Genomic DNA, 18316 nt, shown 5'->3' with positions numbered 1-18316 from the left:
AGCGGCAAGAACACCATCCCAACCGTGAAGCATGGAGGTGGAAACATCATTTTCTGCAAAGGGGACAGGACGACTGCACCGTATTGAGGATGGATGGGGCCATGTATCGCAAGATCGTGGCCAACAACCTCCTTCCCTCAGTAAGAGCATTGAAGATGGGTCGTTGCTGAGTCTTCCAGCATGACAACGACCCGAAACACACAGCCAGGGCAACTAAGGAGTGGCTCCGTAAGAAGCATCTCAAGGTCCTGGAGTGGCCTAGCCAGTCTCCAGACCTGAACCCAATAGAAAATCTTTGGAGGGAGCTGAAAGTCCGTATTGCCCAGCGACAGCCCCGAAACCTGACGGATCTGGAGAAGGTCTGTATGGAGGAGTGGGCCAAAATCCCTGCTGCAGTGTGTGCAAACCTGGTCAAGAACTACAGGAAACGTATGTTCTCTGTAATTGCAAACAAAGGTTTCTGTACCAAATATTAAGTTCTGCTTTTCTGATGTATCAAATACTTATGTCATGCAATAAAAGGCTAATTAATTACTTCAAAATCATACAATGTGATTCTGGATTTTTGTTTTAGATTCCGTCTCTCACAGTTGAAGTGTACCTATGATAAAAATTACAGACCTCTACATGCTTTGTAAGTAGGAAAACCTGCAAAATCGGCAGTGTATCAAATACTTGTTCTCCCCACTGTACGTGTTCTGTCTTAAAACGTGTATTGCCCACCAGAGTAAGCCTTCTTGGGGTAAAAGGTGTTTGATGTGTACATAGTGTTCTTACAGCATAATTTGTCAAAGTACTGACAGGGCAAGAAAAAAAAAAATTTAACTGGTAGTTACGTCAAATCAGGATATTATCTTAGAAAATATGGTCGTATCGCTTTGACAATATCGCAATACTATTTTTGCAGTAGATGACTGTACCTGTACCAAACCCCAGTATTTCTCATTCAAAGCTTGTTCTCCAGCTTTTTAAATAAGCTCATTTTTCTTCAGCACTTTGATTTCCATGACTGATCTAAATTAGTTCTCATAGATCTCTCTTATCCCTCTGCAGAAGACATACAGTGCATTCGGGAAGTATTCAGACTCCTTGACTTTTTCCACATTTTGTTACGTTACAGCCTTATTCTAAAATTGATTAAATCGTTCTTTCCCCCCTCAATCCACCCCCCCATAATAACAAAGCCAAAACAGATTTTAAATGTTTGCATATTTATTACAAATAAAAAAACAGAAAAACGTATTTACATAAGCATTCAGACCCTTTGCTATGAAACTCGAAATTGAGCTCAGGTGCATCCTGTTTCCATTGATCATCCTTGAGATGTTTCTACAACTTGGAGTCCACCTGTGGTAAACTCAATTGGACATGATTTGGAAAGGCACACACCTTCCTATATAAGGTCCCATCGTTAACAGTGCATGTCAGAGCAAAAACCAAGTCATGAGGCCGAAGGAATTGTCTGTAGAGCTCCATGACAGGACTGTGTCGAGGAACCGATCTGGGGAAGGGTACCAAAACATTTCTGCAGCATTGAAGGTCCCCAAGAACACAGTGGACTCCAATGATCTTAAAATGGAAGATATTTGGAACCACCAAGACTCTTCCTAGAGCTGGCCACCTGGGTAAACTGAGCAATCGGGGGAGAAAAGCCTTGGTCAGGGAGGTGACCAAGAACCCGAAGGGAGGTGACCAAGAACCCAATGGTCACTGACAGAGCGCCAGAGTTCCTCTGTGGAGATGGTTGTATTTCTGGAAGGTTCTTCCTTCTCTGCAGCACTCCACCAAATCAGGCATTTATGGTAGTGGCCAGACGGAAGCCACTCTCCAGTAAAATGCACATGACAGCCCACTTGAAGTTTGCCAAAAGGCACCTTAAGGACTCCATTAGAAACAAGATGATCTGGTCTGATGAAACCAAGATGGAACATTACGGGCAATTGTGTGTAGATGGATGAGGATTTTTAAAATAAGGCTGTAACATAACAATGTGAAAAATACAAGGGGTCTGAAAACTTTCCCTAACCACTTGGCCACCAACCACTCGGCCACCACCCAGACGGTCACCACCCAGACGGTCACCACCCAGACGGTCATGCGCCTTCATCTTCACTCTCCCACTACTCTCTCCCCTTCTATCCTATCATCTCTTCCTCCTGCTAAATCCTTCTCCCTCCTGCTAAATCCTTCTCCTTCTGGTCTCCTGATTAGACTACTGCAATGCTCTACTCTCCAGATACCCGGATAAAGCACTAAATAAACTTCAGTTAGTGCTAAACACGGCTGCTAGAATCCCGACTAGAACCCAAAAATGTGATCATATTACTCCAGTGCTAGCCTCCCTACACTGGCTTCCTGTTAAGGCAAGGACTGATTTCAAGGTTTTACTGCTAACATACAAAGCATCACATGGGCTTTCTCCTACCCATCTCTCCAATTTGGTCCTGCCGTACATACCTACTGGACGCTACAGTCACAAGACGCAGGCCTCCTTACTGTTCCGAGAACCTCTAAGCAAACAGCTGGAGGCAGGGCTTTCTCCTATAGAGCTCAATTTTTATGGAATGGCCTGCCTATCCATGTGAGAGACAGACTCAGTCTCGACCTTTAAGTCTTTATTGAAGACTCATCTCTTCAGTAGGTCTTATGATTGAGTGTAGTCTGGCCCAGGGGTGCGAAGGTGAATGGCAAGGCACTGGAGCAACGAACCGCCCTTGCCGTCTCTGCCTGGCCGGCTCCCCTCTCTCCAATGGGACTCTTTGCCTCTGACCCTATTACAGGGGGCTGAGTCACTGGCTTACTAGTACTCTTCAGTTAGTGCTTTCATGCCGTGACCTTCCAGTCCGGTTTTGCACCCCCTCGGGCTCGTGCCGTGGAGGAGATCTTCGTGGGCTATACTCAGCCTTGTCTCAGGGTAGTAAGTTGGTGGTCTGTTGAGATCCTTCTAGTGGTGTGGGGTCTGTGCTTTGGCAAAGTGGGTGGGGTTATATCCTGCCTGGTTGGCCCTGTCCATGCAGCATGAATGGGGAGCTAACATGATGCAGCCCAGACTCCCAGTGCTGGCTAAGAGGAGCAGGCACGGTATGCTTGTGCTTTATAGCGCAGCCGATGACCCCCTTATCAGTATACCTTGTTACACTACGACACCCGGGGGATATCGGCTGCGCTGATACAGACTTGATCCGTTAGACACATTTGACAGAAGTACCGAAAGAAAAACAAAATCTAGTACCAACCTGTTTATGTTCTAGTGTTGAAAAAGTACAGGAGTTTCAGTATACCTTGTAACACTACTACACCCGCGCCATCGCTTCACCCTCATGACAGCTCACACACACCCAAACTAAATTAAACTTCATAGTTGATTCATGGCTGCCAAATATGAGGGAGGTGAGCCTCAAGAAAATGCAACGTGATCTAACGTGTTGATAATGTTCAATTATCTGGACAGATCTCATCTGGATGAGGTGTTCCCGCCAGCGAGGAGAAACGATTGCCCGAAATATATCAACAAAACAAATGCTCTCCTCCAACAAGCGGTTTGTGTAAAAGCAATCTGTTTTCTTTTCCTCTCTCGCCTTGTACATCTAAGTAAGCTCCAAGACGCAGGTCGTTTTTCTTGTAAATTATGGGGGGACGGAGTGCATTTTTCAACCAAGAAATATTTGGTCATGAAATGTTGTCTGTCAATGAGGAGGATGGAATTCAATGTGCCATGTCGTTTTGCCTGGAGAGGTGTGTAAGTTCTCATGGTGACCTTGGACAGGTTGGCTGGCCTTTCCCCAACATGTCAACACTAGCACCAAAACAACAACACACTCTTACTAAGTCTTCAGGGGGAACAGAGACTTATATGGAGACCGAAAGAGGTGGGAGAGAGATGGACAGAAATAGAAAGAGGAGTGAGAGAAAGGGGGCTGGATAGAGGGAGAGAGGGAGAGAGGGAAAGAGAGAGGGAAAGACAGAAAGAGCTCCATACCTTCCTCAGGATCCTCTTCCTCAACATGGCCCCAGTTGTTCCTCTCAGTCTCCCTCTGCAGGCTCACTACCTCCAACATGGAATCAGCCTGGCCATCCTTCTCACCACCCTACACACACAGTGTGGGATTAATCTGTTAACACATTAATATAATATTTTACCAAGCGACTGCAAGTGGAGTCAACGATAACTGCAACAGCACTGACAAGTCAATTCTACATGCAAAAAAAATATGATTTTGTAACAGAGCTGTTGGAAAGTCTCTTTAGACATCCTCAATATGTTTCAGAGTGCCTCAGTCTGAAAAAACATCTTCTAAAGTTAGCATCACCTTTGCCACTGCCCGAGGGGAGCGCGCTGGAAATATAATTACACGTACAGGAGGAAATTAAATAGAGCAGCAGCGGAGAGAGTGCCAAGGATCCCACCAGCGGCCTTTTGACCAGACTGTCTGGCAATAGGGTTCACAGGGAGCCTGTGCAATCAGAGCACAGAGACTGTGCTCACTCACCTACGCAGGTCACTTCTTAAATTGGGCTTTGTCACATTGCACACATTGATGGTTTTGTATCACTGTTGTTGATACTGGGGTCATGTGGGCTCAGCACTCGTGGTGAGAAGTGGATTTAATAAACTAACACTAAGTGAAAGGGCCCAAATTGAAGACTATACTGTATATCCAAGACATTTATAGGCAATGCATTACCATAGTTTTCTAATCACTATCGACAGTCATACGTGACATGACATATTACGGGAATATTATAATTTACTAAGGTTTAGAGAGTATAGATAAGGATGTCACAATAAGCAATGTTTGCAATAATACCCTAGTGAAGGACCCTCCACCAACACCTCAAACCCTTTTTATTTCCTTGTGAACCAGGCGTGAAATATGTAGAGTGTCACAACAGTGACTGTTATTCCGCCGTTAATGAGAGGTCCGCGGAACAAATGAAATCATATACGTGGCTAGGATTAGAATCTTGTGCACACTCTACAATGGCTCTCTTTTAATTAGCTTCTAACTACAGCAGCCGGCATTCTTTCCTGCCTGCTGATTAGATAACTAGAGAGAGAGGCAATCAGCCAGGGTCCTAATTACTACAGCCAGATAATGACAGGCTTCCTCGTATTAGGGCTCCCAATGATACACAGGCTACGACCCAAACGCATCCTAAGCAGTGCACTACATAGGGAATAGGTTGCCATTTGGGACGGACCCAAAGCCTCCGTTTGCTGCCTCACCTGCTCCCCGGAAGCAGAGTGGAGAGGATATCTGCCTTTCAAACAAACAGGCAAAGGGTTTGTGTTTCCAACTCTGGCTTGGATGGGGATGCACTCGTCTGCTTGGCCGGCAATTGAATGAGTAGTCGCTCTCATGCATTTTTCCATTTAGAGGAGTTCGGAGGGGCATGGGTCAAGTACATTGGGTGTGGTTGTACGCGAGTACCCAACAGGCTCGGTTGCATCTGATTAGATAATAGAGGGATATCTTGATAGTTGTAAGTGGCTTTGTTTCCTGAGTCTGTGCAGGGTCATCTAATTCTCACTTAACATGGAGGACTACCATAAGAAAACAATACGACCGATACCTCCACCTTCGTGCAAGTCATGGTATTGCTTTTCATCTTTTAGAGTCGAAATTCGTAGGACCAGTAAGCAGAACACACAACAGCCCTCTTGTATTGTCCCTTGTCGTATTCACAATAAACAAAATGGAAGCCAGCAGGGCAAAACAGGGAGGACTACTAGAACAATAAGAGAAGGTTGGTTAAAACATTAGGTGTGCTCTTTCAAAACAGAACAATTTTTTCATCTTCTTGTAGGCATTTGCCTTTTATTATAGCCATTACGTTTGCCGGGAAGGAGCTAAAGACATTCAAATTTGACCCTGTTGTTACGCCCGTTGTCATGGTGACCTGACAGCTGCATGTTCTAAATTCCTCCTTTTAAATTCAGACTTTCCACTGCTTTAATTTCTTCACATTCCCAACAGTAAGTTAGCTGCTTGCCGTAGCCTACTTGTAAATCATTTGAAAATAATGACCTTGTATTTTCCTGTTAAGATGAATAAAAAGTTGTCTCCTTAAAGTGTTGTCAGATATGTTCTGGTAATTATATGAGTTGGCTAGAACTAGGGATGTGCATCACTCCTTCCAAGCATGATTCGATGCGCATCTCCTGTAGATACAATACAGGAACAATATTTTTAGTTTGAAACGATTTGGTTCGATGCACTGACATTTTTTGCATGAACACATTAATTTCCCATTCTAAATTACAATCTGACACCAGTGGAACTCAGGAACTGTGCCTCTTTGCTGGATCTGTCTGAACTGACTTTTCCGAGTGACTCTGTGAGTGATATGGTTTCTCTCCCCTTGTGGGAACCAGAAGTCCTCACAAGGAGAGTAAAGCAAGTTAAATTCCAACATGTCGCTGGGCCCCACAAGGAAAAAGGCTTTTTTAGACTTGGCTCCGTAAGAAACATCTCAAGGTCCTGGAGTGGCCTAGCCAGTCTCCAGACCTGAACCCAATAGAAAATCTTTGGAGGGAGCTGAAAGTCCGTATTGCCCAGCGACAGCCCCGAAACCTAAAGGATCTGGAGAAGGTCTGTATGGAGGAGTGGGCCAAAATCCCTGCTGCAGTGTGTGCAAACCTGGTCAAGAACTACAGGAAACGTATGATCTCTGTAATTGCAAACAAAGGTTTCTGTACCAAATATTAAGTTCTGCTTTCTGATGTATCAAATACTTATGTCATGCAATAAAAGGCTAATTAATTACTTAAAAATCATACAATGTGATTTTCTGGATTTTTGTTTTAGATTCCGTCTCTCACAGTTGAAGTGTACCTATGATAAAAATTACAGACCTCTACATGCTTTGTAAGTAGGAAAACCTGCAAAATCAGCAGGGTATCAAATACTTGTTCTCCCCACTGTATATATGTGTGTGTGTGTGTATAAAAATAAATATATATAAAAAGCATTTTTGTGAAGATTTGTGAATGAAAAGAAAAGTGTGATGTTGGACAACAGTATGTTGATGATTTAATGCGTGCCAAAGACTGCAAAATGAAAGGCAACGTTTATACTGAGGGGTTGGTGGGACTTTTAAATACATTACCGCAAATCATGACTACGTCGGCTGGCGGAAATAAAAGCACAGGCTTTGTTACCGGCAATACCTTTCAGATATAAAGAATAAGCGACAAAAAGTTGGCCGCATGGTAAAGTTGGTGGAAAAACATCCTGATGAGAAAGATATCTAATGAATACGACTCTGATGAGGTTGTGCTATCTAGGCCTACTAAGTGCCCAGGTACCTGTTTGAGTTTGAGGTAGAAGGTCTCGCTGAAGGCCTTGCGGCTGAAGTACCAGAAGCGCTCGTTGGCCGGGTAGACGCGCACCAGGGTCTCCAGCAGGAAGCGCACTGGCTCCAACACCTCAGTCACCACCAGGTCCACGGCCACAGTCATGTACACCTGCTTGTCTGGAGAGAGATCGCCACAAAGGTCAAGGTCACACACTGGAGGGCTAGGGGTGGTGGGGGGGTTAAAACAGAGCTCTGTTTGTAGTGCAAACAGTGGCTCTAGAATTTAAACAAGTACCATGTAGGCTACCTGCACTAGTCAAAGTGGGCATTGCAGGTTGACAATTGAAGTGGATAAAGTCTAAAAGGTATTAACTTGCTTTAATTGTGTGTTTAGAGGGATGAAAACATTTAGCACCTGCTGTTTTAAATTAGGTACACCACCATGATTTACTAAGAAAAATCTTGGATCCCACAGCAGCCACTAACTATCATACTACGGACAGCACCTCACCTACCTCGCTCACCTCACCTACCTCGCTCACCATTCCCAGAGGAAGATATATGATTTCAATTCTGCATTTATCAATAGTCTTACTACAACCAAGAACAACTAACTCTTTGAACATCTATGAATTATTTAGAAGCTAAGGAAACTGCATTCCAACTGATATATTGTGATGAAGAACTGCGTGAATCTAATCTGTCCTATAGCAAAAAGTGACATCTGGGGTAACAGATTTTCCAACATTATATTTTTGGGGTGGGAAAAACAATTGCAAGAAATGTAAAAAAGAACAGATAGCAATCGCTGAGGTGTAAAACAGAGGGGGAAAAACCTCACAGTGAGAAGGTTTTATTATTGTAATGAACCAAAAGAAACATCCACAACACTGCCTTGTAAAGAATGGCCTACAAATGTATTCCAATTAGGATAAAGTCAAGGATAAAATGTTGGTTTAGAAAGATGTTTTCGGAAACGGCATCCCTTCAAGCTTCAGATACCATAGGACTACTTTCCCCGTGGGCCGAATCGAAGACAAAGAAGGATTTGTTTAGCTAAGATCGCTAAGGCTGTTGTTTAGTCTCTCCCAGTTTTGACATGAAGTAAGCTACATGGTTTAAAGGGATGGTTCTTCACTAGATAGTGTAAGAGTCAAAGCCTTGTGTCTACAGGCTATCTTGTACAACTCAAAAAAGTATGTTCATGTTTTGTGGGCAGTGTGCCTGTGCATACAGCTTCATATAAAACATTTTTTTTAACTATTAGCTACAATAAAAAATATATTATTTATAGCGGGGCTGCTCTTCTCCAGCGCCAACCAATGCTGATGTAACACAATATCTAAAGTTTACATGCATGTTCTGCCAGTTTCATCAGCAGCTTCTCCCTGGGTGGAAACATCATTTTAAAAATGGTCTGTTTTCTTTGAGGAAGAAGTGTGGCTTTGTAGTTTAGACTACCTAACTCCCCTGAGACGGGTTGCTTTGTAGTTTAGACTACCTAACTCCCCTGAGACGGGTTGCTTTGTAGTTTAGACTACCTAACTCCCCTGAGACGGGTTGCTTTGTAGTTTAGACTACCTAACTCCCCTGAGACGGGTTGCTTTGTAGTTTAGACTACCTAACTCCCCTGAGAAGGGTTGCTTTGACAAGCTGCCATTTAGGTTCAAGTCACTCTCCTGACTTCCGAGTAAGCAACTCGTTTGCGCTGCTAATTTGTTTGATATAGTCAGAAACTATTCATACCCCTTGACTTATTTCACATTGTTGTGTTAAAGCCTGAATTCAAAACGGATTAAATAGATTTTCTCTCACACACACAAATACTATGACACTCCAAATTGATCTCAGGCTCATCCAATTTCCTCTGATCATCCTTGAGCTGTCACTAAAACTTGATTGGAGTCCATCAATTGTTTGGACATAATTTAGAAAGAAAAACTCCTGTCTATATAAAGGTCCCACAGTTGACAGTGCATGTCAGAGCAGAAACTATGCCATGAAGTCCAAGGAACTGTCTATAGATCTCCGAGATAGAATTGTGATGAGGTTTATCTGGGGAAGGGTAGAAAACAATTCCTAGAGTGTTTGTATTTATTATGGATCCCCATGCCTAGGCAGCAGCTACTATTCCTGGGGTCTGAAAGTTTAAGAGCACAGTGGTCTCCATCATTGGGAAATGGAAAACATAAGGAACTACCCGGACTCTGCCCTAGAGTTGGCAGTCAGACCAAACTGAGCAACCGGTTTGGTCAACTGAGAACCTGCTCCAGAGTGCAAACAACCCTAGACTGGGGCGAAGATTTACTTTCCAACAAGACAATGATCTGAAGCATACAGCCAAAACAACACTGGAATGGCTTGAGAACAAGAATGTGAAAGTCCTTGAGTGGCCCAACCAAAGCCCAGACTTGAGTCCCATTGAAAATGTGTGGAAAGACTTCAAGATTGTGGTTCACCGCCGCTCACAATCTAATTTAACAGAGCTTTAGAAAATCTGCAAGGAAGAACGGGAGAAAATCCCCAAATCCAGATGTACAAAGCTGATACAGACATACCCAAGACCACTCAAAGCTGTATTCACCGACAAAGGTGCTTCTACAAAGTATTGACTGGGCGGTGTGAATGCTTATGTAAATTCGATATGTATTTACATTTCAATAAATTAGCAAAAATGTTTCACTTTATCATTATGGGGTATTGTGTGTAGACCACATTTTAACAATAAAATGTTTGACTTGCCTAGTTAAACTTGCAAAGTTAAATACACATTCTTATTTTCAATGACGGCCTAGGAACGGTGGGTTAACTGCCTTGTTCAGGGGCAGAACGACAGATTTTTACCTTGTCAGCTCGGGGATTCTTTTTTGCAATCTTCCGGTTACTAGTCCAACTCTCTAACCACTTGCCTTACATTGCACTCCACGAGGAGCCTGTGTGGCAGGCTGACTACCTGTTACGCGAGGGCAGCAAGAAGCCAAGGTAAGTTGCTAGCTAGCATTAAACGTATCTTATAAAAAACAATCAATCAATCAATCATAATCACTAGTTAACTACACATGGTGGATGATATTACTAGTTTATCTAGCGTGTCCTGCGTTGCATATAATCGATGCGCCTACTTCGACAAACGGTGATGATTTAATAAGCGCATTTGCGAAAAAAGGTCGTTGCACCAATGTGCCTAACCATAAACATCAATGCCTTTCTTTAAAATCAGTACACAAGTATATATTTTTAAACCTGCCTATTTAGTTAATATTGCCCGCTAACATGAATTTCTTATAATTAGGGAAGTTGTGTCACTTCTCTTGCGTTCCGTGCAAGCAGTCAGGGTATATGCAGCAGTTTGGGCCGCCTGGCTCATTGCGAACTGTATGAAGTCCACCTATTCCTAACAAAGGCCGTAATTAATTTGCCAGAATTGTACATAATTATGACATAACATTGAAGGTTGTACAATGTAACAGGAATATTTAGACTTGGGGATGCCATTCATTAGATAAAATACGGAATGGTTCCGTATTTCACTGAAAGAATAAACATTTTGTTTTCGAAATGATATTTTCCGGGTTCGACCATTTCAATGACCAAAGGCTCGTATTTGTGTGTGTTATTATGTTATAATTAAGTCTATGATTTGATAAAGCAGTCTGACTGAGCGATGGTAGGCAGCAGCAGGCTCGTAAGCATTCATTCAAACAGCACTTTCCTGCATTTGCCAGCAGCTCTTCGCTCTGCTTCAAGCATTGCGCTATTTATGACTTCAAGCCTATCAACTCCCGAGATTAGGCTAGTTAGTTAGCGGGGTGCGCGCTAATAGCGTTTCAAACGTCACTCGCTCTGAGACTTGGAGTAGTTGTTCCCCTTGCTCTGCATGGGTAACGCTGCTTCGAGGGTGGCTGTTGTCGATGTGTTCCTGGTTCGAGCCCAGGTAGGAGCGAGGAGAGGGACGGAAGCTATACTGTTAAACTGGCAAAACTAAAGTGCCTATAAGAACATCCAATAGTCAAAGGTATATGAAATACAAATCGGAGAGAGAAATAGTCCTATAATTCCTATAATAACTACAACCTAAAATTTCTTACCTGGGAATATTGAAGACGCATGTTAAAAGGAACCACCAGCTTTCATATGTTCTCATGTTCTGAGCAAGGAACTTAAACGTTTACATGGCACATATTGCACTTTCATTTCATTTCATTATTTATTTGAGGCTAAATTGATTATATTGATGTATTATATTAAGTTAAAATAAGTGTCCATTCAGTATTGTAATTGTCATTATTACAAAAAAATCTATTGGCCGATTAATCGGTATTGGCTTTTTTTGGTCTTCCAATAATTGGTATCGGTGTTGAAAAATCATAATCGGTCGACCTCTAGTATGAATACTTTCTGAAGACACTGTGATGAGTTCAGTGAGGTGATGTCTTGCCCTTGCACTGCTCGGTAGTGTCTTACTGTGCATTACACACTGGGCCCCGATATATGAAAAGAAGGTGTCAAAATCAACAACGTCTATCTGGCTGCCTGTGTCAAAAAGGAGAAATATGACATTTTGCAAGCCATCTAAAGGAAAAGGTGGTATCAAATGTTAGAGGCATTGACTATTTTGTGACTGTTCAAACTACAAAAAAGTTAACACAATTTTAGCCAACTACATCATTTAACTTGATAATGATCTAAAAAAAAAATTACATTTAATTTCATAGATTTTTGTTATAATATGACCTGTTGGTTGGATGCTAGCTATATAGGTTGAGTCTGGAACAACCTGGACAGGACCATTAGCTATGATTAGGCAGAAATGAAAAGCTCAAAACCATTAAAGTCTACCACATCCCCTTTCTTCTGTCTCTGACCCTGATAACCACTGAGGCTGAACGCTGCTAGCGCTCTAAACACATCCCAGAACACAACAACAATATTGCTATTCAAATAAGCTTTGTACTGCAGAGAAAGAATCTTCTGGTCTCAAAAAGCAAATAAGTACCTTCCCCTTGTCATTATCATAACTTAAGCTTTTTCATCCAACCTCACATGAAAAAGGTAAGACGGACACTATAATAAAACATGTATCTTTCATTTTTGATGTATTATTCAGCCTACGTATTCTGGGCAAAGACATCCATTGGAATTGATGAAAGAGACAAAAATCGAAGGATCTGCCTGGCCAGCTATGAATGTGACAGCAGTATTCTGTATGACAAGCTATGCTTTGACAATTACCTGCTAGGCTGGTTAACAGTGACATGCTGCAGTATGCTAGGCTGGTGGATTGGGGGTTTGGCCTCACCTTTAGGTGTGTCTTCATTCAGCACCTGGAAGGCAGCCATGTTTGGGTTCCAGGTTCCCGTGATCACATAGGACTTTCCATCCGAGCTCTTCCCCATGGACTCCTTCACAAGGGCACATACACACAGAGAATAGTGAGAAACGATATACAAGAGCAAAGCCATTCCAATCAAACCCCAAAGAACTTCAACTTCAATTCAACTCTGTTTAGCCTGTCCAACACTCAGGTCAACTAATGACAAAATAAGTCAGTGATAGTTTATTTCAGTAGACGGCGTGCAGTTTGTAACGTGGTCATCATGTGACTGAATGAAAGCCCCCTGAGAGCTGCTCAGTATTCTGCTCACCATGTCTAGAAGGTGCATGTCACTGTTCCGAACCTTCAGGCCTGGGCTCAGCAACATACCAAAACACCTGAGGGAAAAGAAAACAGGTTGTGAGCAATAAAACAAGAGGGAATTGCAACGTTTCATCATTTCATATAACCCAAGGTTTGGGTAGCATTTGGTTTCATTATATGATGGTCTTTGTTGAGAATCCCTAGCTGTAGAATTGAATAAAATAAATCTACTTGAAGAAATATAACCTTTCTCCAACAGGTACTACGGCATTAGCAAAGCTACAGGTATATTTGGTTGCACAGTGATCCAGTTCTGAATCCTGTAGACTCCCGTCAAAGGCTGCTACGTTTGGGTGAATTTGCATGGGTCTATTATATTTAGAAATTCAAGGAATCCAAATTTAACCACAGCAAAGCAGTGGCAATATCACGTTCAAACAGAGGCCGCTATTTACCTGTTTCTTATGATAGATGCGACATCAAGTGGTTGCTGTGAGAATTACAACTTCATAAGATATAAAGCATCTACTATGCCGCCATAGAATAAAGATACTCATCTGAAGAGCCTCGACTTCACCCTTCCTTCGTAAGGTCGATATATTTATTAAAAAATGTAAAATTAAAAGTCATGAACATAACATATGCTTACTGTTGTAATAAGCAGGCATGACTCCTTTAAGCTGGTTAACAATTACAATCAGCTTGAAACAACTGCTATTCCATCATTGTGACACAAAAATAAAACAATTGTTTAGGTAAACTACATGGCCATAACAGGTAGGCAGCATGATACACATTCACAGTTAAAAGAAGATTAACATTTTTTTTTTAAGTAAGAAAAAAAAGGACTAAAAATAGGATGCAAGGTGTCTGCATTTCACAGGACACAATAAAATACAGACAGGAAGGCTACGTGAGAAACCTAATTCTACTAGTTAAACTGCTGAAGTGTTTTCTGTAAGCGCCGGTCATCAGCCAGTAACAGACTTCAGCCCGAAACGTCTTCCAAAGTTTTATATAGTGCCTTTGGAAAGTATTCACACCCCATCACTTTTTCCACATTTTGTTGTGTTACAGCCTGAATGTAAAATGGATTACATTTAGATGTTTTTGTCACTGGCCTACACACAATAACCCATAATGTCAAAGTAAAATTATGTTTTTCTAAACATTTGCTAATTAATAGAAAATGAAAAGCTGAAATGTCTTGAGTCAGTAAGTATTCAACCTCTGTTATGGAAAGTAAAAATAAGTTAAGGAGTAAAAATTTGCTTAACAAGTCACATAATATGCTCGCTTTGAGGCAAGCAACACTGAAGCATGCACGAGAGCACCAGCTGTTCTGGGTGACAGCGTGATAACGCTCTCGGTAGCCGAAGCGAACAAAACCATTAAACAGGTCAACATTCACAAAGCCGCTGGGCCAGACGGATTACGAGGACGGGTACTCAAAGCATGCACGTACCAACTGTCAAGTGTCTTCACTGACATTCTCAACCTCTCCCTGACCGAGTCTGTAATAGCTACATGTTTCAAGCAGACCACCATAGTCCCTGTGCCCAAGGAAGCGAAGGTAACCTACCTAAATGATTACCGCCCCGTGGCTCTCAGGTCGGTAGCCATGGAGCGCTTTGAAAGGCTGATCATGGTTCACATCAACAGCATCCTCCCAGACACCCTAGACCCACTCCAATTTGCATATCGCCCAAACAGATCCACAGATGACGCAATCTCAATTGCACTCCAAACTACCCTTCCTCACCTGGACAAAAGGAACACCTATGTGAGAATGCTATTCATTGACTACAGCTCAGCGTTCAACACCATAGTGCCCTCAAAGCTCATCACTAAGCTAAGGACCCTGGGGCTAAACACCTCCCTCTGCAACTGGATCCTGGACTTCCTGCGGGCCACCACCAGGTGGTAAGAGTAGGGAACAACACATCTGCCACGCTGATCCTTAACACTGGGGCCCCTCAGGGGTGTGTACCTAATCCCCTCCTGTATTCCCTGTTCACCCACGATAGCGTGGACAAACGCGACGCAAACACCATCATTAAGTTTGCTGACGACACAACAGTGGTAGGCCTGATCACCGACAACGATGAGACGGCCTATAGGGAGGAGGTCATAGAACTAGCAGTGTGGTGCCAGGACAACAACCTCTCCCTCAATGTGAGCAAGACAAAAGGATCTGATCGTGGACTACAGGAAAAGGCGGCCCAAACAGGCTCCCATTAACACCGACGGGGCTGCAGTGGAGCGGGTCGAGAGTTAAGTTCCTTGATGTCCACATCACCAACAAACTATCATGGTACAAATATACCAAGACAGTAGTGAAGCGTGCACGACAAAAACCTTTTTAGTCTCCTGATGGGCAAAAGATTTGGTATGGGTCCTCAGATCCTCAAAAAGGTTCTACAGCTGCACTATCGAGAGCATCCTGACCGGCTGCATCACCGCCGGCTGCATTAGCTTCCTGCCATCCAGAAACCTATACAATAGGCGGTGTCAGAGGAAAGCCCATAAAATTGTCAGAGACTCCAGTCACCAAAGTCAGACTGTTCTCTGCTACCGCACAGCAAGTGGTACCGGAGCACCAAGACTAGGACCACTGGGCTCCTCAACAGCTTCTACCCCCAAGCCATTAGACTGCTGAACTATTAATAAAATTGCCACTGGACAAATTACATTGACCCGCCCTTTTGTAAACTGCTGCTACTCGCAATTTATTATCTATGCATAGTCACTTCACCCCTACCTACATGAACAAATTACCTCAACTCTTCTTGAACTGCACTGTTGGTTAAGGGCTTGTAAGTAAGCATTTCACGGTAAAGTCTACACTTGTTGTATTCGGCGCATGTGACAAATAAAGTTTAATTTGATTAATAAGTTGCATGGACTCACTCGAGTGCAATTAATTTGTAAGGTCCCTCATTTGAGCAGTGAATTTCAACCACAGATACAACCACAAAGACCAGGGAGGTTTCCAAATGTCTCACAAAGAAAGGCCCTTATCGGTAGACGAGTAAAAATGAAAAAAGCAGACATTGAATATCCCTTTGAGCATGGTGAAGCCATTAGTTACATGTTGGATGGTGTATCAATACACCCAGTCACTACAAAGATACAGGCGTCCTTCCTAACTGGAAAGGAAGGAAAGCGCTCAGGGATTTCACCATGTGGGCAATGGTCATTTTAAAACAGTTAGAGTTTAATGACTGTGATAGGAGAAAAGTGAGAAAGGATCAACATTGCAGTTACTCCACAATACTAACCTAATTGACAGAGTGAAAAGGAAGCCTGTACAGAATAATCCAATGCAACACATTACGGAGTACCGCTCTCCATATTTTTAAGCATGAGTGGCTGAGTTAAAGTTGACTGAAATCTACTGAAAATCTATGGCAAGACCTGAAAACAGTTGTCTAGCAATGATCAACAACCAATTTGACAGAGCTTGAAGAATTTTGTAAAGAATAAAATGGGCAAATGTTGCACAATCCAGGTGTGGAAAGCTCTTCCCGAGATTTACCCAGAAAGACTCATAGCTGTAATCACTGCCAATTGTGCTTCTACAAGTATTGACTTATGTAAATTAGATATTTTCAATAAATGTGCAAAAAACTGTCAATAAACATGTTTTTACTTTGTCATTATGGTTTATTGTGTGTAGATGGATGAGAAAAATATATTTAATCCATTTCAGAATAAAGCTGTAACTTAACAAAATTTGGAAAAGGTCAAGGGATCTGAATACTTTCCAAAGGCACTGTATATAATTGATTTAAAAAAACATGGATTCCCGAAGCTGTTCCTTCATTAAGTGGATTATTTATCACACGCAGGCTGCACACATATAGCCTACACATAATCTGTCAAGTAGACAGATTGCATGGAGTGGCCCAGGACAGAGTTTGGTCCTTGAAGTTATGGTAGCTGATTTAGAATTTCTACTGCTCCAATATAATTATTCCATGATCTCATTCCTGATACGTTTTTAATGAGAGATGTAGGCGTTTGTTTCCCACCGTTTCAATTGAAGGGTGTTGTGCTAATCTGTTGTGATTGTTGCAGTAAAACCATGTGTGGTTAATTATGAGCAAGACAACATGGAGGCTTCAACTTGGTTTTCCATACAAAGCGTTCCATTACAAAGGGAAACCGTTTTAAAACATGATACAGTAAGCCCTCAATAACTCTTTAACATCACAAATGGCCAGACTGACTAGCTCCCACATGGCCAGACATGAATAGTGTGTTTGTGTCGGGAGCATGCTGTCTATTTAGTCAGGCAATTCCCACATTATTCTGACATATTTTAGAAAGTAAAATAACTTGAATCTCAATGCATAATGCCACTGGGTGGCCTATAAAAACATGTATTATTCTTAAAGTTGTAATGCATACTTTTCTGCATACATTTTGGGGGAGTTATTTTTTTCTATAGGCCATTACAACAATGAAATGTAAAATATAGGTCATCTATATTTTTTGTAACTATCTATATTCCACCTCAAACCGATCCTGGAACTAAGACTCAACCAGCTGTATAGGGCCATAAGCAAACAAGAAAATGCTCATCCAGAGGCAGCGCTCCTAGTGGCCAGGGACTTTAATGCAGGGAAACTGTACTCCATCTTACCTCATTTCTACCAGCATGTCACCTGCGCAACTAGAGGAAACAAAACTCTAAATCACCTTGACTCCACACACAGAAAAGCTTACAAAGTTCTCCCTCGCCCTCCATTGGGCAAATCTGACCATAACTTGATCCTCCGGATTCCTGTTTTACAAACAAAAACTCAGTACCAGTGACGCGCTCAATACTGAAGTGGTCCGATGAAGCGAATGCTAAACTACAGGACTGTTGTTTCGCTAGCACAGACTGGAATATGTTCCAGGATTCAAACTTTGCTGTGTCCGGGGTCGTGGAAACGCTGTAGGCACAGTGATTTGAGCTAGCCAATTGGCCAGTGCAGTAGGCACACTCAATTTAGCCACATATCTGTAGGCACGTACGTTTTTTCAGACCAATGAAAAAGTTCAAAAATGGGGACATTTTGCTTAGCCGGTGCGTGAGGCTCCTGGATCAAATGCACATACTGCCAACAGCGAGCGTAAGCCTTTAAATCGACTAGGAATGCCTTGAATATTGACCAGTCGATCACGATAGACATGCGGGCGACCACTGCACGAGAAGTACTCTGGATGCAAAAAATATTTAGAGTCTACTGTATTTTGTTATGTCAAGCTATCCCTCTTGTATTTACCTGAATGACCCAGATGGGTTGCTCGTCTATTCTTGTGCCTTTAACACCACCATACTACAGTATAAACAGTATTGGACAATGGTTCTGACCAGTGTATGCAGCT

General features: G+C 42.4%; 1 protein-coding gene across 6 annotated transcripts in view; it reads right to left on the bottom strand.

Annotated features, from left to right (window-relative positions):
- The window catches only part of LOC139540447 (rab GTPase-activating protein 1-like), a 145007-nt gene that overhangs the window by 103477 nt on the left and 23214 nt on the right, over positions 1 to 18316 (bottom strand). For all 6 annotated transcript variants that reach the window (XM_071344275.1, XM_071344274.1, XM_071344276.1 and 3 more), the window contains 4 exons: positions 12945 to 13011; positions 12599 to 12701; positions 7310 to 7476; positions 3980 to 4088 (listed from right to left, as the gene is read on the bottom strand). In XM_071344275.1, coding sequence (XP_071200376.1) covers positions 3980 to 4088; positions 7310 to 7476; positions 12599 to 12701; positions 12945 to 13011 — 446 coding nt within the window. The remainder of the gene's footprint in view (positions 1 to 3979; positions 4089 to 7309; positions 7477 to 12598; positions 12702 to 12944; positions 13012 to 18316) is intronic.

Source organism: Salvelinus alpinus, chromosome 15, assembly GCF_045679555.1.
Source record: "Salvelinus alpinus chromosome 15, SLU_Salpinus.1, whole genome shotgun sequence".
NCBI classification, from domain to species: domain Eukaryota; kingdom Metazoa; phylum Chordata; class Actinopteri; order Salmoniformes; family Salmonidae; genus Salvelinus; species Salvelinus alpinus.
This window is presented reverse-complemented; position numbering and strand designations above follow the sequence as displayed.